At 39.7% G+C, this 25,544-nt stretch overlaps 1 protein-coding gene and 1 long non-coding RNA gene across 5 annotated transcripts; both read right to left on the bottom strand.

Annotated features, from left to right (window-relative positions):
- Positions 1-1,937: 1,937 nt before the first annotated feature.
- slc34a1b (solute carrier family 34 member 1b) lies at positions 1,938-18,090 on the bottom strand. Of its 4 annotated transcripts, none has more exons than XM_005467775.4 (14): positions 17,983-18,084; positions 17,747-17,864; positions 16,785-16,858; positions 16,525-16,710; positions 16,022-16,168; positions 15,597-15,740; positions 12,955-13,066; positions 12,291-12,486; positions 10,673-10,768; positions 10,463-10,526; positions 9,920-10,087; positions 8,076-8,192; positions 3,201-3,325; positions 1,938-2,622 (listed from the first exon to the last, which is right to left on the bottom strand). In XM_005467775.4, exons 3-14 carry the CDS (start codon positions 16,843-16,845, stop codon positions 2,041-2,043), a joined length of 1,998 nt encoding a protein of 665 aa, XP_005467832.1. In that variant the 5' UTR covers positions 16,846-16,858; positions 17,747-17,864; positions 17,983-18,084; the 3' UTR covers positions 1,938-2,040. The 4 variants fall into 4 exon arrangements, with proteins under 4 accessions (XP_005467832.1, XP_013133012.1, XP_003455260.1 ...); XM_013277558.3 differs by having other exon boundaries at positions 16,785-16,946; positions 17,983-18,083; XM_003455212.3 differs by lacking the exon at positions 17,747-17,864 and having other exon boundaries at positions 17,983-18,090.
- A 2,251-nt stretch (positions 18,091-20,341) lies between these two features.
- LOC106099040 (uncharacterized) lies at positions 20,342-25,404 on the bottom strand. Its single transcript, XR_001225350.3, has 5 exons — positions 25,221-25,404; positions 21,113-21,217; positions 20,959-21,036; positions 20,820-20,873; positions 20,342-20,735 (listed from the first exon to the last, which is right to left on the bottom strand). It is a non-coding gene; the product is annotated as an uncharacterized LOC106099040 (long non-coding RNA).
- Between the last annotated feature and the right edge of the window lie 140 nt (positions 25,405-25,544).

Raw genomic sequence — 25,544 nt, 5'->3', positions numbered from 1 at the left:
AACTCTTATTTTTGACGATTCTGAAGAAAAATTACTGGCAGGCTAATGTTCGCTCTTCAGTTCATCATGTCTTTGTCTCTCACCTTTGTTCTCTGACTTTGTTCTCTTATTACATCAGCGCATTTCAGCGAGTCCATATTTCTTTTCTGTTTTTCTCTTTCTTTATCAATTGTTTCAGAGCAGCAGAGAAAACGGCACATATTCACACTTTCAGCAACACCTCCCGAGTGTGCATACTCACCCACTTGGAAAAGCATACACACACAAAAACTACAACACACACACAGCCCGCAACACGTTCATGCCACATTCATACACTTCTTTGTAGATAACATCAAGCATCTAATGTGGTGATTCTTTGAATTCCTTGTAGAGTCTCTGTGTATTCAGTCGCCCACTAAGACTTATATAACCAGTGAATACATGGTATTTTCACTAAATGATCAAACATTTCTCCACTTGGTAATATGATTGTTTTATTAAACTCTGGACTAAACAGTGCTCATTGCTTTTTCTTGATTTTTCTCCAAACACTAGAAGATAAAATAAATATATTTCTCAACCACTTCTGCATTCTGTGGGAAATAAGGCCTAATAATTATTATTGTTTTATACTCATTCTAGCATTCTTACACATGGTGATGTTTATTTTTAATGAATTTATTAAATATTTTTAAACTGGATAAAATTGTTTGGTTTCTTTGCAGAATCCTTGATGTCTGTGTAAATCCTCACTGTTTGGGTGAAGTTTAACCCGGGTTGACATTTGACAGCAGTAAATGTGACCCAAAATATACAAAACTAAAAAAAAGAAAACACTAAAATTTTATATATTGTACAGGTGCTACATTGAGGCTGTCCTGGGTCACATTTGACCTGTAAATATTAAGATGGTTTTTAGATGCACACGAAAAATCTTAGTTTTAGGGAATCTTCAAACTGTGAAACTGTACATGCCATACCTGTGTGTATTTTTTGTGGGACAGTAGTGACAGAGTTGAAGAGGGACCTTGAGACTGTCTGTATTTCCACCTCATTTCTTGAGGAACTGAAGAAGCCTCTTGGACTAGAGGTGAAATGTCTTCGTGACATATGAAGAAGTCCGGTCGCTCCTTAGATTACCATGACTTGGATGACTGAGACACGTACAATGTCACTTGTAGTAAAAAGTGCTTTTTGTGGTCAACAAGACCAGGAACATGTCATATAAATGTAAGAATTCATTCATTCATTCATTTATTTGTTCATTTCAGGCACAATGTTTGCACCTATAAGCCACAAAAAATCTAAAAATAATGAAATACGAATCATTTTTTTTAAAACACAGATCAAAAGAGGGGTTGTAGGGGTTTCCTACCACTGCTTTGAATGCAGAAACTAGTTTGCAGTAAGCATTTTTTTTTAAGTTTTGTGCTCTGTTATAATAATCTAGATATAGATAATTATGCAGTCTTATTATAAGGTTAATTTTATGATGAAAATGTCTGTCTAAATAGTTATACATGATTATATAATAAATTTTTTTTTTTTTTTATTTTTTTATTATGTTTTCATAGATAATGAGAATCATTGTGTCATAATTTAATCATATAGAAATGAGTGTATTAAAACATGTCTATTCATCCATTTATTAATGTCAGTTAGTCTAGTCAATACAATTTATGTTTTATAAGATAAATAAATCATATTTAAAATAATCATATAAAATAAAAAAAAAAAAAAAAAAAAAAAAAAAATATGTCTATAACTTTTTAAATAATATAAAAGGTCAGTATATGATAGAGTATAGACATTCATTATGAGGGAATCGTTGGTTGAAAATTGGCCAAAAAAATTTGTTCTCCTCATTGATTCTTAGTTGGTGTTTTCTGAACTCACATCTCATCCTGAGCTTGTAATATTTCCCATGGCTTTCCACTTCAAATGAAGTCAGTCAGTCAGTAATCACAAATCAGTTTATTTCCAAAAAATTAAAAATTACTTTTCTAAAACCTATTCTTTTTGACAAAATGGAAGAAAAAGCCCTCATTATTGGATGAATTACAGAGGAGTACTGTTGCACCTCTCTAAACCTTTTAATTTAAGAACTGGTACATCTGGTCTTCTCTCATCCAGGTAATCCATGACTGGGTTGTTGTAAGCAAGCTGAGCAAACTCTGTGTGTTTGTTGCAAGAGGTTGTACTTGGAGATATTGGTGTCTCTTCTTCTTCCTCTTGTCCATCTTCACAAGAGAAGCTGCAGCAGAGAACTGTTTTGGCAATTAGGTGGTCCAGTGGTTTGAGAGAGTGCATCCATTTGGGCAGGAAGTCCCAGTTCTGGAGCTTGGTTGGCAGGTGATGGGGGCTCCGGGACTGCATTACATTCACCATAGTAATGAAGATGGTTACACCCAAGAAAGGAGCCCCAACTCCAGCCATCACCTGCCAACCAGCCAGTGAGAGGCCCAGCACCAGTGATGGAAGCAACAGGAAGCAGAGGAGTAGGTACAAGATTGCAAACCAGCGGTACTTGGCAGTGCGCTCACCGAGAACACGAGCCATCCTTATCGGTAGACGCATGAATGGGAGAGGATACCACAACAGAATGCCAGAAACATTGAAGAAAAGGTGACACAGAGCAATCTAGAAGACAAGAGACCTAATAATTAAGAATTCAAATGCTTAATGTGTAATCAAGGGTGCAATTATAACACCAATGTCAACTCAAAGTCATACCAGTAGAAAGCGTCTACTGATTTATTATAATGTAACACTGACATCATAAATATATTCCAATTATGCAACGTAGCTTTCATGGGTAGCTTATTGTAACACTACATCACAAAATACCTCACACTGTGGAGTTTTTCTCCAGCCAGCTAAAACTTGCTATGTTTTGGTTACATCTTTCAAACAGCTACCATATGTTAGGCAACAAGAGGGCTATTTTGGAAATATATGGCTGATTTTGATTACTTATACAAAGCTCAGATGAAGCAGGTTACGGCCATGATGTCAAAACGCAGCAAATACAAAGCAAAATAAAAGTTTTCAGTTTAAACATGTGATGTTTGTTTTTAATTACATTTTCCACAGCAACTCCCAGGAAATAAGTTTGCATATTATCTTTTTATTATTACTATTATTATTATTATCATTAGTAGTAGTAGTAGTAGTAGTATCATATGTCCTTTGTATCCAGACAAACAAACAAAACCTACCTGTATGGCAGCTGCAAGTTTGTTCCCAGGACTGGCCAAAGCTGCCAGCAGGGCTGTAGCAGTTGTGCCAATGTTGGACCCAAGAGTGAGAGGATAGGCCCGCTCCAAACTGATTACACCAATACCTGATGAAGATGACAAAGCCAAATGCTGTAAAGCATATCCTAGTGGTTTACCAGAAAATATAATTAGTGTTGTGTTCCTGTTGAAATTTTTATAGGGCATCACTAAGCTGTACTGAGAGTTCTTAAGATGTTTTGTGACAAATACAAATGCCATCTATGATACATCTCAGAAATTACCCCTCATCATGTACTAGCAGTAATAACCCAATAAGTTATGAAAATTGTTCTCCAGGTGGCTTAACACTTATTGAGATAGTCGAAGGGAAACATCACGGGTATAAGAGACAAAATAAGAAATATTTTTGTACATGCTATTTGAGATGAACACCAGGTAGTATTTTAATTTTAAAAAGAAATCCTTCTCATAAAGGTTGAACTATATCTTTGGCTGATAGGATGATTAGTGACTGCCAAAAGAAGGTTGCAACTGAAAGCTGAAGAAGGAAACACTTTTGTATAAATATAAGTAAAGCAAGTAAAATGAAAATTGTACTTATAAAGCACCTTTCAAGATAAATTTCACAACAAAAGTGCTAAAAATATAAAGACAAAAAGCTTTAGCTGACTTTTAAACGAAACCAGTTCTCAGGCTAAGAGGGAAAGCATTCCAGAGTCTATGGGGGCCATTGCTGTGAAATCTTTTTTATAGTTCTCAGTCTAGTATGATGGACAGCCAGCAGGTCCCGCTCACATGACCTCAAGGACCCCCAATATGTATGGATGTAAATGTTCACAGATGTATGCTGTCGCTTGTTCATGTAGCGCTCTAAAAGTCAAAAACAAAATCTTGGTAGTCAGTGGAAACTAAATTTACTGGTAAGCCGGTGTAAATGAATAAGCAACAGACTGATATGTAAATAAGTCTCATAATGGCATTCTGAACAATCTGCTGAGATTGCAAAAAACCTTTGTTAAAGCAAGCAAATAATAAATTAAAATAATCCAGAAGGTATGAATAAGAATTTTGAATTCAGTGCATGAGACAATAGAACTCAACTTCACAACATTTCTTAACTGAAAAAACAAGAGCAAACCAGAGATTTAATGTGACTCAAGGGTTATCAAGGCTTCTCACAGAAGACTTAGCAAAAAGGGAAAAGAACCTAGAATTACCCTTACCCTGGTCACAAATCTGTTAGGGCTCAGGCACAGAGGTAATGGTAAATTAGCCCCCCCCCACCCCCCACCCCCCCAAAAAAAGAACCAAAACATAAACAAACAATCATTCTTCATTCTACTCAATCCAATCTCTTCAGTCATTATGCATCAAAATGTCTAAGAAAAGCTGTTTTGGTGGATTGAGCTCTATGGAAGCCATACTGAAAATTATCACTGTATTTGTGTGTTTTTTAAAATTATATCTTAATAAGAAGTAATTACATGTAATGAAACTTTTCTAAAAACATTTACTCTCAGTTGCTTTCTATGCATGAGGCTACAACATGGTAATATTAAGGTCTGAAGGGAAGGCAGAGCTTAAGTGTAGACACAAATCTGCAGATTAGGAATCATTTTCTGTGCCTATATTCTGTTGTCTTTTTGCATGATTTCAAACTGGTTAATTACTCCTGTATGAAATACGAAATTATTCTCATCTCACATTTATCACTGTTTAACAGCCTCGTGATTCAATTTTACATCTCTCCTTTAGCCAGCAACTCACAATGCCAATTATGCAACATACTCTTACACATGAGACTCATCGGTGGAAGTAAGGCTCGTGTCCTTATTTGGCCTTGTCTAGTTCACAAATAGGCCATTACTAAACAAGGAAATTTGAGGTATTTTCTCATCAGCATGAGAGCACAAGCATATTAATTATTTACTAAATGAATCAGCAATACAGCAAACTTTTAGTCCCTTTATTAACAGTTTATCAGGATAACCATAAACGTGGATAGAGGTTGCGGTGTTAGAATTTATGTTGTAGAGGAGAAACCACTGGCCTTGGGGGGGAGAGTGCAGTTTATGAGCAGCAAGAACACAACAGTAATTCTTTCAGGTACAGTTGATATGCGTTGTTGTCAGTGGAGTTCTCTCTGTATGTGTCCCCTGTTGTGACAACTGAAAAACAAAGTAACTTGTGTAAAAACTTTACACTGGTACACTGTTCTGGCATATTTGTGGATAACAAGTAATTTTCAGCAGTTCCTCAATCTTAAAAAATAAACAAACACCCAAACCAAGAGAAACCTTTGAAGTTTTAACCTCTCCTAAACCCTCTTGCATCATGTATTTCATTCATACCTTTATTTGTTTACTGGAGAGTTGGTTTCAGTAAGTTTCAGTGGTTGAGTGTCTTTGGTAACATCTAATTCAAGCTCCACTGACAGGAGTTCCACTTGGAGGAAATATCACAAATGTGGCGTCTATTAACACCACTGTTAGAACATGTGCTTAGATCAGGTTTATTTTTAAAGGGTTTGTGCTCAGCTGGATGGACAATGTTCTGCTTTTTCACCATTCTGGCCATTCAAAAAGCCGTGCAGGAACTAAAATAATGTTGGCTACTTTTAAAAACCCCTGAACTGTGATTTTATTCCTCCACACCCACCTAAAAGGAAAGGTATGTAAAAAGTCAGCAATCAACAAGCTGCTTGTTCCTGACCTACAAATGGTCAAAATGACTGAGGTTAAAGTAATAGGTCTGCCCTGAAATGCTAGTATTTTTATAAAATGTTTTAGATTTCCTTCTATACACTGTTTAATCAGTATGGCACAAGCTCTGTGATGTAATTGAAGGCCAGAACATGACAGATATCCAGGTGATTGGTTTCATGAGAAAGACAATCTGATGGGGGGGACAAGTGTGGGTGATTGAGGGTGAGGGGGAGACACTAAAAAGAGCTAAAAATGGGTCATTGGGGAGGGAAAGGCTGTGCTGTGTGGTGTGGAGGGATGGTAGCATTCACAGCTATTTAGAGTCAATGGCAATGAAGACAGTTAGTTGTTCCGCTGTTAGGAAGGGAGATCTGTTGCCTCCTGAAGACATTTAAGACCAGTAAGGTTGCCTGTATTGCTCTCCTGTTGTCTAACACTGTATCTCCATGATACCCAAGCTATATATTATGTGTATGTGCTTTAATATGTGGGAAAGGAGGATAGCCAGGAATGTAATTTAGCAGGAGGGACAACTTTAAAGTTTCTATTATAATGCATGGGTTAATTGCAGGGCTGTTCATGTGGGTGGCTTGGCTTTTGCCATGTGTAAGTATCCTGTATAACTGTTTGTGTGGGTTGCAGCAGCACTAACTTACAGGAAATTATTGATTGTTCTGGAGAATGTTAATATCTTCTCATGGAGAAAAAATTTCTGAGTACTATGAAACATTAATTGTTTATAATAAATAGCTGTTTTGGTAAATTCTTTGTTTATGTTGATGATTTAAAGGTTCAAACTTCAGCAAAACCCACATTTTTTACGATGGCAGCAGCAGCAGTGGCAAAATACTTCAAATTATCGCAGCCTGAAAACAGAGGAACAAGTCAGACAAACATTTACTCATCTGCACGTCAGCCTGTACTTCCTCAGCCAAGTCAAATGGCACCAGGCAGCAATGGTCAGACTGGGCTGAGTAGCTAGATGATGTCAATAACTGGGATGAAATATTGAAATGAAAATTCATGAACCTTCCTTACCTAGCCTATGAAACTATAACTACTGGTCAATGAAGCGTATCCCTCTGTTATCTAAACACCAATTCATTGGACTTGTTGGAATTGGAGACCACAAACTGCCAGTCTTATGTTTGCCCATTATACCCACCAAAGTGACAGCATCACAGCTCCTTACCATTTATATTAGTGTTTAGGGTGCCGAAACCCCCTCCTGTATTCTCCGGAATGACATGTTGCCACTCAGACAAAACTTCCACATTATTGCTGCATATGAGGCGTCAAGTCAAAACTGGGGGCAAATAAATCAGTTTTTTCCTGCATCAAAGCCTCAAAGAATGTTTTCAAACTGTTACATCTCCTTCTGTATGATCTGCGAATCTCTGAGCAAAGAGTGGACAAGGAAACATTACGTAACCTTCCTGATATATTTTTGAGCCAGAGACAGTTATTGCACCAGGGTTAGGGTGACACTGACTTAGGAAGGATTCACTTGAAAATGAAACTGACACCAATGCAACAACAACTGAGATGCAGAAGTAAATGGCTCATAACACGAACCACTTACTGAAAACACGTTTTTTTTATTGTCATAATATGTCCTTCAGTTGCTTCATGGTGACCCCAGGTTTTCTGTGTCAAGTTAGGGAGGTGGCAGGATTATTTTTTGCATCAACTATAGGAAATTGAGTGATGATCACTTGAAAACATGCATCTCCCCATTCTAGGATTGATTGTGGTCTTTATAGCTTTAGTCATGCTGTTCCTCAGCACTTAATCTAGCAAGCTGCTCCTACAAGGTTAAAGCTGATCCCCAACGATAAAGCAATTTTTATATATATTTTTAGTATACTCTATGTATAAAGTATGACCAAATACAATTATATCATCCAATTAAACCAAACAAGTGGCTCATTGCAGGTCAGCATGAATGAGGTAAACCTAAACAATCTCTGTAGATCTCTGTAGAAGGAGACAATTTAAGAGTGACCTGTTCCAACAAATCAAATGGAAGTTTAGAGTTTCATAGGCCAAACCTCTTATTATAGGAGCTTTGTAAGAGGATTTGTGGGCATTGCTGGCATGGGCACAGCAGACTTTGACTTTCAAAAGAGTAAAAACATACGTCACTCACCTATAAGAGGAGTCATGGCTGAAGTAAAGACAGAGCTACTTTGCACCACAAATGTCACACCTGCACCCACAAACATGGCGATGTATCCTGCCAGCCACCCAAATGGATAGGGAAGATCTGCAGTGATGCACAAGAGAAACTTTTAACTTTAAAGAATAAAGTGCTTACATTTTCCATGTAACCCCCTTCAGTTAAGAATCTATGTTAAGCTAAACAGTTCTACACTCATCTGTCTGTTGATGCTAAAACTACGAAGAATTGGTGATCAAAGGCAGTCATAACAACCCACCAACACCCTGAAAGCTCATTCTGAGAACTCCCTCTTATGGGTTAACAAGGCAAGGAAACATGCATATTTGGAGCTGGCCAATATTTATTGGAGTTTCACTTTGATACAGGGTGATTTACTAATATTTACAATGGCCAGTTTACTCATTTTGCAGCCATGTCATCATTTATTTTGTTCCTGCAATGACTGCAGAAACTGATGATAAGCAGAGGAACCACCAAGAATAATAATTTTTAAAAAGGCATATTAGAACATGTAGACTGTGGTGTTCTGAAGGTGATGGATGAGCTGGAAGTTTCACTCGAGCTCTGAAGCTTTTCAAATCGAGAAGTCAGGCAGGGCTTCAATAAACTCTCACATGATTTTTGTGTGAATTTTGTAGGCTTCACGACATCCCTCACACATGTAAAACTAATAATTATAATATATAGACACATAATAAGAATAGCTTTTAAAAAGAAGAAGCTTGAATTCACCATTGCCATTGTGTTTAGCATTTCAGTACCATGGACAGCTCACAACGGTTGCCCAAATTGCTGATGGTGTTTCTCAAATCCATCAGCAATCTGGGCAAAAATTTGCACTTCCAATCTGCACTTCTCTTGTTAGAGATTTTGGTCATTACTGAATTGAACGCGATCCATGTGCATATGTAAATTTGCCCATTGTTAGTATATCCCTGCAGAGGTTTTCACTCCCATTGCACCTTTTCCAATTGCCTTCTCACATCAGTTTCTTCCAGCTTAGTTACACTGGCCTTTTCTTCTTTAGTAACTGTAGCAGTTTAACCTGGGTTATTATGTGTGTTGCAAAGTACAGCTTCATGCAATCACATTACATATTTATGTGATGCAATAATGGAATGTATTAGTGTGTTAGTTTCAGTATTCACATTGCAGTAACATCATGTTGGTTCTCACTTTACAAAGAGGTGGGTGGAAAGAGAGAAAAGAGCATCAAGGCTTTGTCTTTTTTTTAACTACAGTCAGTTTTTCTGCTGCGAGGGGGAAATGGTGTTGCACCTTCAACTTTTGTCACTAGCAAATATAGATGTAATTTTATTTTTATTCTACCAAAGGACAGAAAAGTGAAAACTGCATCCAGGATAGAAGTAACTCCTCTGTTTATTAACTATTTGCAAATGTCATCACAGACAGCACACTAACAAAAAGCTAGCGAAGAACCCATAAAGATATAATAACAATAAAGCTGAGTGTATGCAGACCCCAGCCCAGTAGCCAGAGCCTGATCTTCAACAGGTAACAAAAGCAGTGGTGAGAAGTCACGCTTGGAGCTTTTTAGCTTCCATTTCAACCTGTAAATGCTTTTGCAGTACAGTCTCAGTGGTGAAGCCCTCTGAGGGCTAGTTTTCACCTTTCGAGTGATTTTGTCACCTTAAAATTAAGTGAGCTGTTTCTCACAGTTACCACCTGCACGCAAATGATAGATACAGGTTCTCATTTAACTCCACAAAGAGATTTGATGAGTTTATTTCCTAACAAGTCAAGATATTCATTTTTTATTTATACATTTGGTAGCTCAAATTTACACTGACCTGTGTTGATGACTTTATGGATGGTCTTTGCTACCTGGCCTTTCAGAAGAGAGTTGAGCAGTTTGACTAGAAGCAGCAAACATGTGCACAGGACAGCCAGCGAGGTGACTAGTAGGATGAGGCCCACTGTGAGGTCTGACATCTCAGCAGATGCAAACAAATGTCTACCTACAGAGAGAGCCACAATAACAGGATATTTTACTGCATTTATACCTTAACAAATGAGTTGAGACACTATGCAAAATGACAAAACTTGAAGTTCAATTTACCACCATTTAATTTGCCATAGTTTTTAACAATGTTCTCATGCTGCTTAGTAATACTTGTATCGACTATTTTGCTATGTAAATAAATTTTACTTGAGAAGACCAGTTCAGTTTTGGCCTTGTCTTGCTGAAATAAGGAAGGCCTTTTATCCAGAAGACACTGCTTGTATACCAGTATTATGTCATATCTAACTTCTTTGGATATGAGGTTGCACAGAATAGTTCCAGCTTACTATATGATTGATTCAGATTCAGATAGGACTGAGCTTTAACTTACACTTCACGTGTGTTTGCAAGTCATGGCTGGGGTCACAGCTTTCAGCGCTCACGTTGTGATGAGACTATGGATGCATGGATAGATGAAAGAAAGAAAGACATTAGCCAGGCCATTTTTACTGGCATCAGTGACAGGCTCCATTTGGCGCCAGTACACAGTGACACAGTGTGTCTGCATGTGAAGGAGACAGGGCTAGAGATGAGACATTACCATAACAGGGTCAGTCTGGCACCATTCTTTCACCAAGCTCCTGTTCCTCATGCCCTCCTTCCCCATGGCAATCCCCGTGATCACACACTTGTCCAGCTGAGGGTGAAAGAAGATGTGCATTCATTTTCACCACATTTTTTTTGTTTTGTTTTGTTTTTGCTTAGCAGCTGAATTGCTGATCGAGTTTATCAGTTTTCAGCAGTGACCTCAGCTAATGAGGTAGATGATACATGAGATGGTTTGAAATGACATTTTCAGTATTTACTTGAAAACATGGTCCAGATATTTCTAAATATGATGTGCATCATTTATTTTATACTTAACTGTTTCATGATGTTGAAGAAATGACATTAAAGAAATAACCTTACCATTGTTTTGCTGTGTAGTGTCAAGTTCAGTCATTATAAGTAGAAAAATTTAAAATAAATAAATGATTATTATTATTTTAATTTTTAAATCACTGTTTAAAAAAATTGTGATATGATTATTTGGTTCGAGCAAAGCCATTAGCTGCAAAACTAGCAACTGTGTAGCAAATTCACCACTTTAAGCAACATTTCTGCTGTTTTTTGGGTAATAAATGTCGACAAAGTCAAAAATGAGCAGGTTAATGTTAGCAATGCTGCATGTAGGACAAACTTGCACTACTTACTATAGCCTCCTTGATATTAGCTGTGGAAAGTAATGCATCCTTAACAAGAGACACATGGAGAATGAAAACCTCCACCAGGGCAGCTCAGTCTCTGAGCAGTGTTTGCATTTAATGGAATAGTGTTGTATTTTGTACATGTTCTTTTTTTTTCTTTGTTCTTTTTAAAGATACTTTAAGAAGTTGTCGTGCAGTGAAAATCAGACAAGGGCAGCAGGAGAATCTGAATCATAATTTTAAAGGTAAAAGACGTTTTATGAAAGTTTGACCTTGTTATATCTTTAAAAAAAGGTGGGAGGTCTAAAGTAATGTGATATTTAGATGTGTCCACATGTGTCATTCCCTTTATGCCTATATGTTGTCAATTCAAAGAATAGTAATAAAAACATAACTAAAGTAGCTCCATATTGCACTTCGACCTTTCAGATCAGTCTGCTGACCTTGAAGGAGAGGTCAAAGATCAAATGTGACATGATATTTGAAATCTTTATATGGCACTTTCTATATATTGACAAAACACAGCACACTTGTAAGAATCATAGTTCCTAAGTGAAAATGCTTTTTGTCAGTTTTTGACCAATAAATCACTGAGTTGGCCTCGAAGACCTTGGTGGATGTAAGCCAAATTTTAACGGGTTGCTGATGACCCGACTCTACACCCCTACAAAGCTTTATAAGAATTTATTTGAAGCTTTTTGAGTTATGGTGTTTCGACAGAGACACCCATCAATTATGTGCTCAGAATTGCCTTCTACCGTGTTGTGTTTAATCTATTTCTTACATTTTGGTTTCTGTGATGTTTGGTTTTGGACAGAAAAAGAAAATAAATAGAAATTATAAATAAATAAAAACATTGCTGACCTGCTGTGAGTAACATCACAGTTAATAGGCTGAGATCATAGAGGGCTGCAGTCCAATGAAGGGGCTTAGCAAACAGTAAATTACAAAAATGGCGTCTGATGGTTTTACCTGTATGATAAGCTTGGTGACTGGCTCCGTGATGACCTTGAGTAGCTCGGGTGCTTCTTCCCCTGGCTCGAGCCTCAGGGTGGTGACCAGCAGGTGAGACAGCCGAGTCATGAACCCGCTCGCCACCTCCAGGGGCAACAGAACCAGGACTGACAGCCAGTTGAAGCAGTCATGGATTGTTGCTCCGGCAAAAGCACTATCGTGGATCACAGTCATTTTCTGTGTTAGCTATCCAGGGGCATCATAAACTACTCAGAGTGATTGCTTGTTAATCTCCTATTCACAGCACAACTTTTGCTTTTTTGTTTTTTGGCAGTGATGTAATAAGCATTTGAGTTTTGACATGTGTATATTATGAAAGGTTAAATGATATTTATTTTAGTAGTAATGGATTAACGCGCCATCTGTCTCACGCACTGGTTACTGGTATGGGATTAGTGTGGACTGGTGCCATTATTATAGTGTGAAGCTGCATCTACAGCTGCTGATGCTTTCTCATCATCCTCCTCTACTTTCTCCTCTGCTCTCTTAACGCTTTTTTCCCTCTTCCCTCCATCTAACCACTTATCCACTTCACTTTTCTATTTCAGTGTCTTCTTGCCTCAACCCCCACCCTATTCTACCGCCACTCTCCTCCTCGGTCTTGCTCTGTTTTGTCACTCACCGTTGAAACTCGGTTCGTTCTGCCGCTTGCATCATGGCCACTATGGTGTTTGTAACCGAAGTCCCAATATTGGTCCCCATGATGACTGGAACAGCCGACCTCACTTCTAACACTATGAGATGAGACCAAAATGAAGAAGCATGTTACAAAAAAACTAAACACTGTAAATGCATAAAGACCATTGCAAATTGTAATGCATCATATATATAATTACAGAAAATGACCTTGCACTTTTTTGATACAACATGTGTTTTAATGGAGACGAGAGGTGATTATAATTCTAGGCTAAGTGAGACGGCTTTGGAGATGGGTTATTTTTGAATACGCCTTTAATGGTGATGACCTAGAGGGCAGGCGTCAGGAAGACAAACATTTATGCCTTTCCATATCTTTCAATCTCCGATAATTACCTCTAATCATCCTCATGGCTCTCATATTTAAAACAAATCTTTGGAAGCAGAGTGGCAACTCCTGCATACTGATGTAATTCACTTTAACAAACCAGAGCAAAGGTGGAAAACCTACGTGCAGAAGCCTGAACATTTTCTTGTAACCTTACCACATAATGGTCTTAAACAAGGCTGACTGAGATGATGAGACATTACCCAGAGTAAGAAAGGTTGGATTTGATTGCCCCTCTAATCTTGCTTCACCTTGTCAGACTACACTTATTTTACATCGTTTTTACAAATTGCAACTGCAGTACTGGAATCTCGAAATGGCTCTTTCAGGTCGGGCAGTTAGCGTGTTGAGCCACCTCTCATTTCTTCATATTTTGCCAGGAAAATAGAAATGGGTGCAGTGATTACTTGAAACATGCAAATATACACATATAAGGCAAAAACAGAGTTTCTTTCTTTAAGCAGTCTTCATGAATAGTTCTCTGGGCTCTTGCAGGACATTTAAAGCTCTTCTTTGGATGTTGGTCTGTCGTGATGTTCTCAGACTGCTTCAATAATGTTAAGGTGGATCAAAATCTACAATACTTTGTTTATTATTGCATCAATTTTAAAAAAAAGATCTCCATCAGCCCCACTGTGTTTTAATCTCTATCTTTGTACTTCTCTCCTGACCTCATCTGGATATAATGATGATGATTTGAACCAAAAATGTCAAATTTGGATTAATCACCCCATAAGAGCTGTTGCCACTAATTTTTAGTCCAGTTCTTGTGTAATCTTGCATACCTCAGCCTTTTCTTCCTGTTTTCCTTCCTTCTGAAATGGCTTCTTGACAGCCACCCTTCCACTGAGACCATTACTGATGAGGCATCATTGAACAGTAGATGGATCAGGTGAAGGGTCAGATGCATTTCTCGGGTCCTGTGTCAGATCTTTGATTGATTATATTCCTATTTGTTAAGAACATGATTTTCAGATACTGTTCATCTGCTGTAAGTAGTTTGTTTAGGTCTGCCTTCTTCTTTTGTCCTTCACAGGTTACTCAAGGACACACTGAGTTTTCAGCTAACAGCTCTTTGGAAACGACTCTGTTGGTGGAAAGCTACTATTTTATCCTGTCCAACTGTGTTATCTTTGGCATGTTTTGTTTTTTGTTGATTCATCTAAAGAACTGAGAACAAATGTTTTTGCGACAGTCTGTAACAAAGTGCAATTTGTTTCTTTCTATTTGTGTAGACATAACACTGGTTCACCCCTTCAGTTAGGTGGTGTTTTTTAAACTTGAATGATTCATAGGTCAGTGTTCAGTGGTTCAAAAAAAATGTCCTTTTGAGAATGTTCAGGTATGTGGACTGACCTGAAAATGAAAAGTCAATAAAATACTTTGAGAGACCTTCAGAAAGCCTGGAGAACTATTGCTCAAGACCACGTGTAGATCTTTGGAATCAAAATGTAATGAAACGAGAGGCAACTCAAGACTTGTGTACAGTACCATATGTTAATCATGCTTTCATTATACTTTTTTAAAAGCTGACATAAACATCTAAAAGGTGGAAAGATAGACAAAAAAATAAAAACAACATGTGCATAAATTGGCAGCTGAGAGTAGCACCCAAAAAATAAATCATTTACAACAGACTTTTATTGGGTTGCCTAGCAGTTTCAGGAGATTAATAAAGCATGAATGTGAATTATGGAGCGAAAAGTCAACACAATGCTTGTTTTAATATTTTTCAAGGGGTTGTTTAGATGCTAGATGACAGGAAACATCACTCTCAGCTGTTCATCCTTTAGTTTAGTTACATTAGACTGCTGGAGAAATGTGTGCAAGCAAATCTTCCTGTACTCTAAAGAACAATCATCTGGTAAAGTTTGTTAATTTAACCCAAACTTTATTTGCTAATTTAATCCATAATGCTAAATAACAAACCGATTGTAATGGATTCGACCCTCCACAGGGAATACGGCTTGTTATTGGACTTTGAGGCAGAAAATTTCAATTTGAACTATAGACTGCAAATTGATTTTGCTGCCAATAAGGCGCCATGGGGGTGTTATTTTCTCTGCTTTTATTGCTATAGTAATGGTTTTTGTTTTCTGTTTATTGACTTATCTATATATGCAAAATAATAACCTGCAGAGACATAAGCCTACTATGCAGACCGTACAATAAACACACACGCGCACACACCCAAATTCTGGCACTCACACAGTTGCACATGCGTTTATGTGCCTACTCACGTCCGGAGGCCACCAGACTGACTACAATGGAGGTGGAGGTTGATGAGCTCTGAACCAGCACAGTAACCAAGATCCCCACCACGAGCCCTGCCACGGGGTTAGACAGCACTGCATTGTCCTGGAAAATGTCCCCTGCCACTTTACCTGGTTAGATATGCCGCCCACATACACAGAAACACACACATTAAAAAAAATACCAGTCTAAGGAATCACAAGGTTGCCAAGAGCAATGTTAAACAAAAATCAAACTGTTTGTTTCCCCAATTTCAAGAAGGTCACAGATCAAACTCGGCAGTAAATTATACAGCAGCAGGGCCCAGTAGGATGGTGTGAACCGGTGCTCGGTGACTCACTTATTTGTCAAACATCAACAGGCTGAGTCACTATGAACCTGCTGATGGGGCAGTGAGGGTCAGAGCGCTTACCCCCTGCTAACTGGAAGGCAGAGCTCAGAGTGTCCAAGGAGCAAACAAAGAGGAAGAGGAGGAGGAAGAGGAGAGGGATCTTGGACAGATTGATGAGGACCTTCTTGATCTTGTTTGGACTCACTGCTGAGGTCTGAGGAGATCTGTCTGGAGAAAACAGCAAAGAGACGGTTAGACTGGAATCGTTTTTTTAAGGGATTTTATTTGATAAAACAAAATGGCAGCATGTTTTTGGCCACTGCTCGACTCTCTGATAGCTGTGTCCTCTCACATGTAGAGATAGAAGCCATCTGACAAAGTACATTCATAACCCATATGCAGCCAAACACTGCTGAGTGAGAGGCCACATGATCCCACTGGCACTGTGTGTCTCCTGAGCATGTCCTTATCTAATGAGCATGCGGCTTGCTTCTGCTGTTGTAATTTACCGCCTCAAAGAGGTCAAACCTGCTGCCAGCGTGGGAGATGTATGTGTCACTCTCCTTTTTATGCCTCTCTTGTACCTTTCTCCCCGGGGAATGTGCCTGCCTCCATCAGTGAGGGTTTGTCGGAGTGGTGATTGGTATGTTGGTTACAGCCCTCGAAGCTGCCAGTGAGGTCAAGGGTGGAGCCGATGCCAGATTCCCTGTCCTCCTCCTCCAGTGGGAGTTTGGGATGTGAGGGGAGCTGAGCCGAGTGTATTCTCACCCCTGGTAGCAGAAGAGGAGTCAGGCAATTCAAAGACATAAAACTAGAATGGTGGGAATTTAAACTAATGAGTTACCACTGAAGCCGAGCTCCGTGCTCCGTCCAGAGGACACTATGGTTATAGATCGAGAGGACATGGCGCTGTGAGTGCTGTGTGGAGATATGCAAGCAATTAAAATCGCAGGATGTCACCACCGTGGAGGGAACAGATCTGATAGTGGATGTATTTATCAGCCACCTGCAGCAGTAAGAAAAAGAAGCCAACAGAGACCAACAAGTGTGTATATGAGCCCATCTCTCACAGAGGTACAGGGATCAACAGACAAGCAATTAGAAGAGAGCAAAGGCAGCCCACGTGGTTATGTAATTGGCAGCTATCCGTGATGTGAGGTCAGCCGCACACTAAAATCGCATACACCGGGAGGCGTCTCACCTCCCAAACAACTAAACAACCTTATCAGTTCACGAAGAACACATTAGGATCCATGTAGCTTATCCTGTCCTCCATTTCCTACAGCTGCGAGCCAGCTCTTCAAGGGACTCTCCAGCATCTATAGAGCAAGTCTCTTCAAAGGGTTTCATGCTCTTGATTTAAAGAGATCCCCCCAACCACCACCCCCACCCCACCCTCCTTTTTTTTCTGTCAGCCACTTCGGGGACTCCGGTGGAGGAGGGAGTACTAATGTCTCTTAAAAGCAAAGAGGATGGAAGTAATTACAGCAGCCGAAATTACAGTAATTACAGTCACTGCATCATCCTCACCGCGCGTGTCATCCTGCTGCAGGTTTCAGATGCGCGCTGAGGCCCGCGTTAACATATGTACATCTGTCTGTATGTGGGAGTACGTGAAGCAGCCCCGGCACACTGCAGCAGGATAAACTCTGAATGTATCCGAGCTGATTTTGTGAGCGTGTGTACTGAATGTTATCCTCTAATCTAACTGCCCCGCTCGTCTGTTTGTCAGTCTGCCACCGTTCCCGTCTCAGATCTTGTGCTGTTACGTGCAAGTTTGTGTTTAAGGCTGTGTCTGTGACTCACATGGTTATTTTCTCGTTTAGTGTTGCTGCAATTTAGTTTTGCTTGTAGAAAAATGCAGGGTTTCCTCAAGCATTTAGCCAATGTTGTCAGTGTGCGTCAGCTTACTTGGCAAGATTTTCTAAAAGTATGTATGAGACATCGAAATAAAAGCTGGAATTAAAAAAAAGAAGAAGAACTATTTGTGTGTGTTACCACTGAGAAGATGTTTGAAAGTATTTGATAGTGTTGCCTCTTACCTTGTCCGAAAGAGTCTTAGATGTTGCTCATGACCCCGGTAAAGGAAGGTATCAAACTGAAGACTGAAACATCTTTAAATAGACCGAGTGTGGAGGTATCAGGGGGGAAACATCTACGTGATCTCTCGGTTATTAACCTGCTCTCTCATCAGAGACAGCATTGTTAATCAGTTACACAATGTCTTAAGTTAATGATGCATAGGTCTTAAATGCCTGTTGTGTATTAGGTAACAAATGATGTTTGTTCAGCCAGCTAGTTTTCACCTGATTTGGGCCCCAGATAAAGATTGCAAGATGAAGTGGCCTGTTTGATGTGATTTATCAACCCTTCTCACTTGAGGTTTTTAGGTAGAAGTGCAGGAGAAACCTGACATCTAGTGGCGTGTTTTAGATAAACCTGGGAGATTGCTCCTGTTTTCTTAAGTCCGCTCACATTCTCATGCGGCTGTTTTCATCACGTTTCGTAGTCTTGGCAAAGATTAAAGCCAGGGTATTAAATGATCACTTCTTCCACGAGATAAGTCAGTGGAAGTATTTCAGACACGCAAAGCGTAATCTGTTTGACTTGTACAGAATGTTCAGGTACTTAGGTACTTTGCCAGCACTCAGCATCAAGCCTGTTTTGATTGGCAATAGACTATCAAGGAGATTTTCTGAGAGCCTCTTAACACGCATGCACCGCTATCCACACGCAGCGCCGGCCTGTGTTGTTGTAGGGTAATTGTTAATAATTAGTGCAGCCTCGGTTCTGTCATATCAGCAGTGCTCTCAACCAAATCTCCCAAGCCTGCTGATCCCAGACTTGCATCTATGAACTTAATAAACCCTTTAGACTAAGTTGTTGCTTTCCAATCTGTTATGAGATCTGGGAGCCAGAGAGAAATAACAGCCTTGTTGTTGTTCAGGGAGCCGGGTTTGCTGCTGTAGGTGGCGACTGGAGGAGAAATCCTTGAGATTTGGAGCAGAATTATACAGAGAGAGAAAAAACAGAAGCACAGATGTACCAGCGCATATGGAAAAACACACACACACACACACACGTAATCACTTAAACACACACTGAGCGGCTCTAGAGCTCTTTGGTTAAAAAACACTCCACGTTGCAGTTAATCCCATCTCCAGATGTGCGAGTCACAGGGTGGCTGCTGCTACTGCACAGCCTGCCGATGAACCAGACGGGGGCTAAATTCTGCCACGCAAGGCGTCCTGCTTGTGTTAATCTAATACAAAAAAATAAAAGCCTCTGGGTTTTTAACAAAGGGGCCCATAACAATATGAACAAAACGTCAGTTAATTATCTCTACACAGGTGTGTGTCTTATTCTAAAGACTTTATTCTTGTTTTGACTGGCTAGGTGACACTAATCGGCACTCTCCAGAGAAAGACATTCAGATTAATACTAATCTCTTTTATCTTGATCACTGGCACACTGTTGTCATCTACACGAAGGGAGTAATGATGCTTTAAGAAAAAGAAAAAAGCACTCTGATTTTTATATAGATTTGTGTGTTTTTTCGTGTCTGTTGTTAACACAAGAGCTAAAACCTTAACTGGAGCTTCACATTCACAGAACTGAAACAATCAGAGTCAAATAATCAACTTGATTTCATGATTTGACCACCTAAACTGCTGGTCTAGGAACAAGCGTCAATCCTGCCACATGTACGGCCTCCGTTTCAGATTATGTGATTCCCAAACTGCTTGCTGCGGCCCCCTAGTGGGTGTTGAAGTTAGGCCTGCAGGCGTGCTGGCCAAGGAGAGGCATTTTACAATAAAAAAAAAAACAAACAAACAAAAAGCAATCACAACTATTAAAAGCAAATCCATGGAATTTAAATGACTTCTTATCGTAGGTGGCAGACGTAAAGCTCTTAAGAGAGAATCGGCTTTAACAAGCAAATCAATCAACAGAACTTCAACAAGAAAATCAAAATAAATCACCGAGAAGAAAACACTCCATCGTAGTTTCGTGCAGTAATCAGAGTTATGATTAAAGGATTGCGTAGGTGGCAGAAGATTGCCAGATTTCAAATTGGGCTTCGGACTTTGCAAGTCTGTTTAAAAAAAAAAAAAAAAAAAACTGCAGTAGACGTTTCAAAGTGAAAAGAACATTTGAAACTAATGTTACATACAGCAGCTCTTCTATCCTTACACATTAGCACCTTTATTTATTTTTATTTAAAGATACACTGAGACTGCCAGTGAATGCATCGATGGGATAATCTTACATATTATTGGGTGATTTCATAAAGATTTCGATTTTAAGCTGTGCTTCTTTCTTCCGTTGCTCCACACCATTATCGGTCTGTATTATTTCCAACAGCCCACAGTTGGCTTAGTGGAGGTTAGTAAATACAGATTCACTCAGCAACATCACTTTATTGTTACTACACATTCAGGTGGCATGTATACACCACTCACAGTACAATGAAACAATATCATCACAGGTGTCCTTCTGTTCACATACATGTAGTTTCAGTGGTAGGGTGAAGTAATGTGTGTGTGTGTGTGTGTGTGTGTGTGTGTGTGTGTGTGTGTGTGTGTGTGTGTGTTTTAGTCCAATTCTGTCCTTTTAATTAATTCATGGCTTGCATTTTTTTCATATACTATTCTGCCTGTTCCCCTGTGTACTTCTGCACATTTTATGTCTCAGGTTTATGATGATGTAGCTTTATGGCATCTTTTTTTGCTTTTGTTCATCATTTCAGTTCTTCACTGGAGGATGACGGTGTCTCAGAGCCATCAGGACATTCCTGCAACAAATAAAAATAAAACTCTGGTTTTAAACATAGCTTTAGGCTTTAATGCCAATACGTTAGAACAGTGATACATCTCACCTTCACTCTCTCCAGCTCTGGTCTGCCTGGAAGTGATTTTTGTGAGGAAAAGGCCTGTGAGGTAAGACAGTAAGGTTGACTCATAGGGTGAGGGAAGAAATAGTGTGCTATGGTGAATGTCAGGCTGCTGCAGGCTCACCTTCTTTGACTGCTGCACCTCCTCTGTGGACTTAGACCTGTTTTTCATGTGTTTCTGAGGAGAGGTGTTGGTGGGACTCTAGGCAGAGGGAAGGGTTGCATTAGACGGCGAATGATTAAAATTTAGTGCATCAGACTATCGGGTTCTCACGTACCTCATTTGTCTTCTGCTCCATGGCTGAGTTTTTCCTCAGACGTTCGGGGCTGTGGGGACTTTAGGATGGATCACTCTGTTTTTCTTGCAAACTTTGGTTGTGCAACTAAAAGGTTAGGAGAAAAAAATGAGAGAAACTTTCAAAACAACGTGACTGCATGCAACAACAACAGACAAGGGAAAGTCATTAATATATCCAGTAAAATGCAAACAATTAATCTTGCCCTAAGCGGTCTGATCTACTACAAGAGATCCAAGTGAAGCTGGAGCAAGAGAGTGTGCAGTTATGAGCTCTTCTCACTAGAGGGTGTCTCTGACTCAGAGATACACTGCTGCCGATTTCAGCGTCCTGCTGGTTGTTTTTAGCTTTGGGATTCAATTTTCTCTACTGGCAGTAACAGGCATACTTAAAAAAAGGAGGGGGATGGTAATTCTTCTGACCTTGTTAGATTATACATAAATCCACCAAATATTTAAAAAAAAAAAAATGTATTTCACTATATAAACAGTGCTTGTGGGAGCCCTAACAGTTGACATAACAGAAGCTCAACGTGACTAAATCAAACTTTAGCTGAGAAGACGAAAGCAAAACAGCAAGTAACAGCAAATAAAATCGTGAAAAGAAGGAATGCTCTCAACAAGGACACACACAGTTACTCAAACAGTGATTCCTCGAGAACTGAAAGGCCACAGAGAATAGTACCCAACAGTCACAGCCAGGGCCACAGCTGGAGTCATGAGCCCTGTTGGCTGAGGGACAAAACACCCCCGGGTCTGGTTCAGTGAACAAGAGACTTTTTTTCCCTTTCTTTTTTTAACAGTCCATCAGCCTCCCTTTTGATGTCTGCTTCTCTCTGTCAGGCACACCAATGAGATTCTAATGGTTTGAAGGGGTGGTTCAGTGCTGCTGTTCAAAAAGAAGAAATAAAATATCTCATAGGTATTTCAAATAAAAGACTTGAGCTTAAAAGCTATTGGTTGAACATGGAAACCACATTATTTAAAGCGGAAACTTTAAAATAAGGTAGTTATTTTAGTTTTCTGATGCTTTTGTCTACGTCCTGCAGAGAATAGCAGAAACACCATCTAAGCGGATCTATCACTTTTGCCAGTATTTTTTTTCCTGGCTCTTTTTCCTATGATTTGCCTTTTGTTCTGTCTCTCTCTCCTCTCCTCTATTCTCCTTCTCCTCTCCCCCAACCAGTCACCGCAGATGGGTGTCCCACCCTGAGCCTGGTTCTGCTGAAGGTCTGTTCCTGTTAATAGGGAGTTTTTTCTTCCCACTGTCACCAGGTGCTTGCTCGGAGGAGGTTGTGCAATTCTTGGGGTTTCTTTAATATTGTAGGGTCTTTACCTTACAATATAAAGGAACTTGAGGTGACTGTTGTTGTGAATGAATTGTTTAAAAATAACTGTAAATTGAATTAAAAATGTAATTTGGCATACTGCAACCTAATAAATATGCAAAATGATGTGGGAGTAACAGAAATAACTTCATATCCTTGATGTTTCTATATTAAAGAAGATACCTGTTTCTAAATCCTGATTGGTGCAGAGCCATGTGCAACATTCCCATCGTGTAACTGAGGCAACTGAGTCATTTCACAAAAAGCTGTGTTTGTTTCAGAGCCTTTAAAGCATCAATCATCGCTGAGTTTTAAAATGTAGCACATCTAACAGACAGCTTATCTCTTTCCAAGGTGCATGCTTTTACAATTTACTTATTGCTTACTTTTTACTTACTGATGAGGCTAGAATGCCAAATTAATACATATGTATATGTATATATATATATATGTATATATATATATATACGTATATATATATATACGTATATATATATATACATATATATATATATATATATTCTCTGACTGAAGTTATATAGTCTACTATTCTGGGCTCCAGTTCTGCCTAATCTTACAGGAAGCATTTAGCCCAGGGCTCATAAAGAATGAATAGGAAATGATCAACGGGAGCTCACTCACTCGCTGTGATGGCTGACTGGCTGACATCACGGTGGCATCACTTTTGATGCTGCAGGGAACTCTGGTACAAAGTCCTACCTGAAGTGGAATATATGTGATATTCAGTGAGGCCAGAAATACTCCACTGGGTCAGTACCAGTGGAGTTTCTGGCTTCTTTTATACAAGCTCCACTACCACAGAACATGTATGTTTGTTCGGTAGGTACAGCCAGGAGGGATGATGAACTCTCTGCACTTACTTTAAAATGTGCATTATAGCCCTTTGAGGGACAGCTGAGGATAATCTGAGGCTTGATGGCAGGGCAGGCATTCAAAGAGTCCTGAGTGCTCTTTCTGACCAACTCACTGAAGGAAATGACCTAAATGTGAATGATTTGCTTGCTTGCCTCACTCTGTCTATCCCCCGCTTTCCTCTGTTACCGTCTTTTCATCTTTGTGTAGAAAAGAAATTCTTCCACTGCAGATGAAGCCAAGGAGCGGAGGACCGTATAGGTTAGACTGAGGCGGGTGGAAGTTCAGCTCCTTTGTAGCAGAGATAAAAACCCCTGTGGCTTTGAGAAACACTTCGCCAACGATTAATCCACATGACAAACAATCAAGGTGGCACATCGAAATCATCAGGCCTCTTTTTTTGATATGGATAAAAAGAAATGTACATGCATAAAGCTTTTACATGCCCCTACAGACAGGAGCAATCTTTACCATTTAAAGCTACTGAATAAGTTTTGTTCTGCAGGGATGGGCAAACAGACTCAATTTGAGATGCAGCAGAAGGAGGAAGATAAGGCAGAAAAGTTTAATGACTACGTAGCCTTTACAATCCTTAATAAAACGCTGCTGTTAACGTATCTGCGTTATGTAAGAAGCAAATCTATTCCAGAGGTTTGAATCCATAACCCTGAAAGAACCTCACACAGAGCCTATCTTTGCGTCTGGGTCAACACTAATTAACTCCCTAACTGAGAAACAGAACATGACTAGAGTTTCTTAAGCTTAAGTTTCCCGTGGATCTGTGTGTGGATGGATGTGTGTTCTGCCTCTACACCATCATTCCTGCCTTCTTCCTGCTCAACCTAAAGGTCTGCCAAATCACTCCCTGCTGGAAACACAATAAGTAGTCATTAGTTTCATTCGCTGATTTAGTCAAACATGCCAGTATCGCTTCAACCATGTGTTGATGGTTTCAAGTCTTTTGGGAGGAATTCAAACCAGGAGATAAAAATCAGTGCCTCGGTCTGACATTTCTCCACCACCACACAAGTGTCTGCAAACATGCTGATCGCAAATCTTCACGTGGCCAGGATTTGTGCAATAAAATGGGCAGTTTTACCAGAAACAACACACGGCGAGATGGCTGGAGCACCAAGGTCAGAATGTGAGCAGTGATGGAAGAGAGCACATGAGAATGGCTCAGAGTGTCAAGGACATTATGCCGTGTAATTGATGATGATGTGTTATCTGTTTTGTCACACTCAGGTGGGACATGCACACAACCCAACTACCCCCAGCTGGATGTATTAAGTCAGTAGCTGCCCAGCACAACTGCCCTCTGTCTGAATCACAGCTGAGCCATGTGTATCTCACCTGATACCCGACTCACGGTTATTGACTCCATAATCGTTTCATTCTTAACCCACTGAAAGAAGACTGCCCTTCAACTGTGCACAATCTTTCAATCCACATTAATGTGCCTGCATCGATCGGCTGGATGGGTTTTGTTTTACAGCACTTACACATATTTTGCAGGACTCTCAAAGGCAGTGTGAGCACCCATTAAAAGAACTATTTTAGAAATCCAGAACCTGCTTGTTATTCGTCCAGATGTACAATGGACATAAAGCTTAGCTCAAACTGAAAGCTGTAAACAACAAAACAGAGACAAGACAGAGCACTAGCACAGTCTGAATGAAAATGTGCTTTTCCATGAATGAGGAAATGAAGGAGGCATAGTACTTTTCATCAAGCACAGTAAAGCACTGAGTGACAGAAGGGAGTGGAGGATGAATGATGCGGGTGATGGAAAGAGGAGAAAAAAAGGCAAGCACATCTACTGACTGAACGAGCCTTGCGATCATCGCAAATGAGACAAATGAAATGCCTGGGGTTAATTCATACACTCACCTCCTTCCCTCTCTTTTCTCCTCTCAGTACAGTAGGCGTGCAGTGGGGTAAATGGCACTCCTCATCTCACTGCTGCTATGGTGTCTGTGAGAGTACACCCCTCTCTGCCCATTCATAGCTCCGCCGACGCACCACTCACGGATGGATGGAGTCAGCCAGCCAGCCCCCCCCCTCACACACACACACACACACACACACACACGACTACCACCAGGTGTGTCACTCAAAGCTAATGTCTCCAGGCTGGCAGTGGGAAGCTGTGGGTGTGACAGACAGGTATTGTACACTGCACATCAATGCTGACGTCCACAGCTCTCATCATTA

This window comes from Oreochromis niloticus, linkage group LG2 (assembly GCF_001858045.2).
Source record: "Oreochromis niloticus isolate F11D_XX linkage group LG2, O_niloticus_UMD_NMBU, whole genome shotgun sequence".
NCBI lineage: Eukaryota > Metazoa > Chordata > Actinopteri > Cichliformes > Cichlidae > Oreochromis > Oreochromis niloticus.
This window is presented reverse-complemented; position numbering and strand designations above follow the sequence as displayed.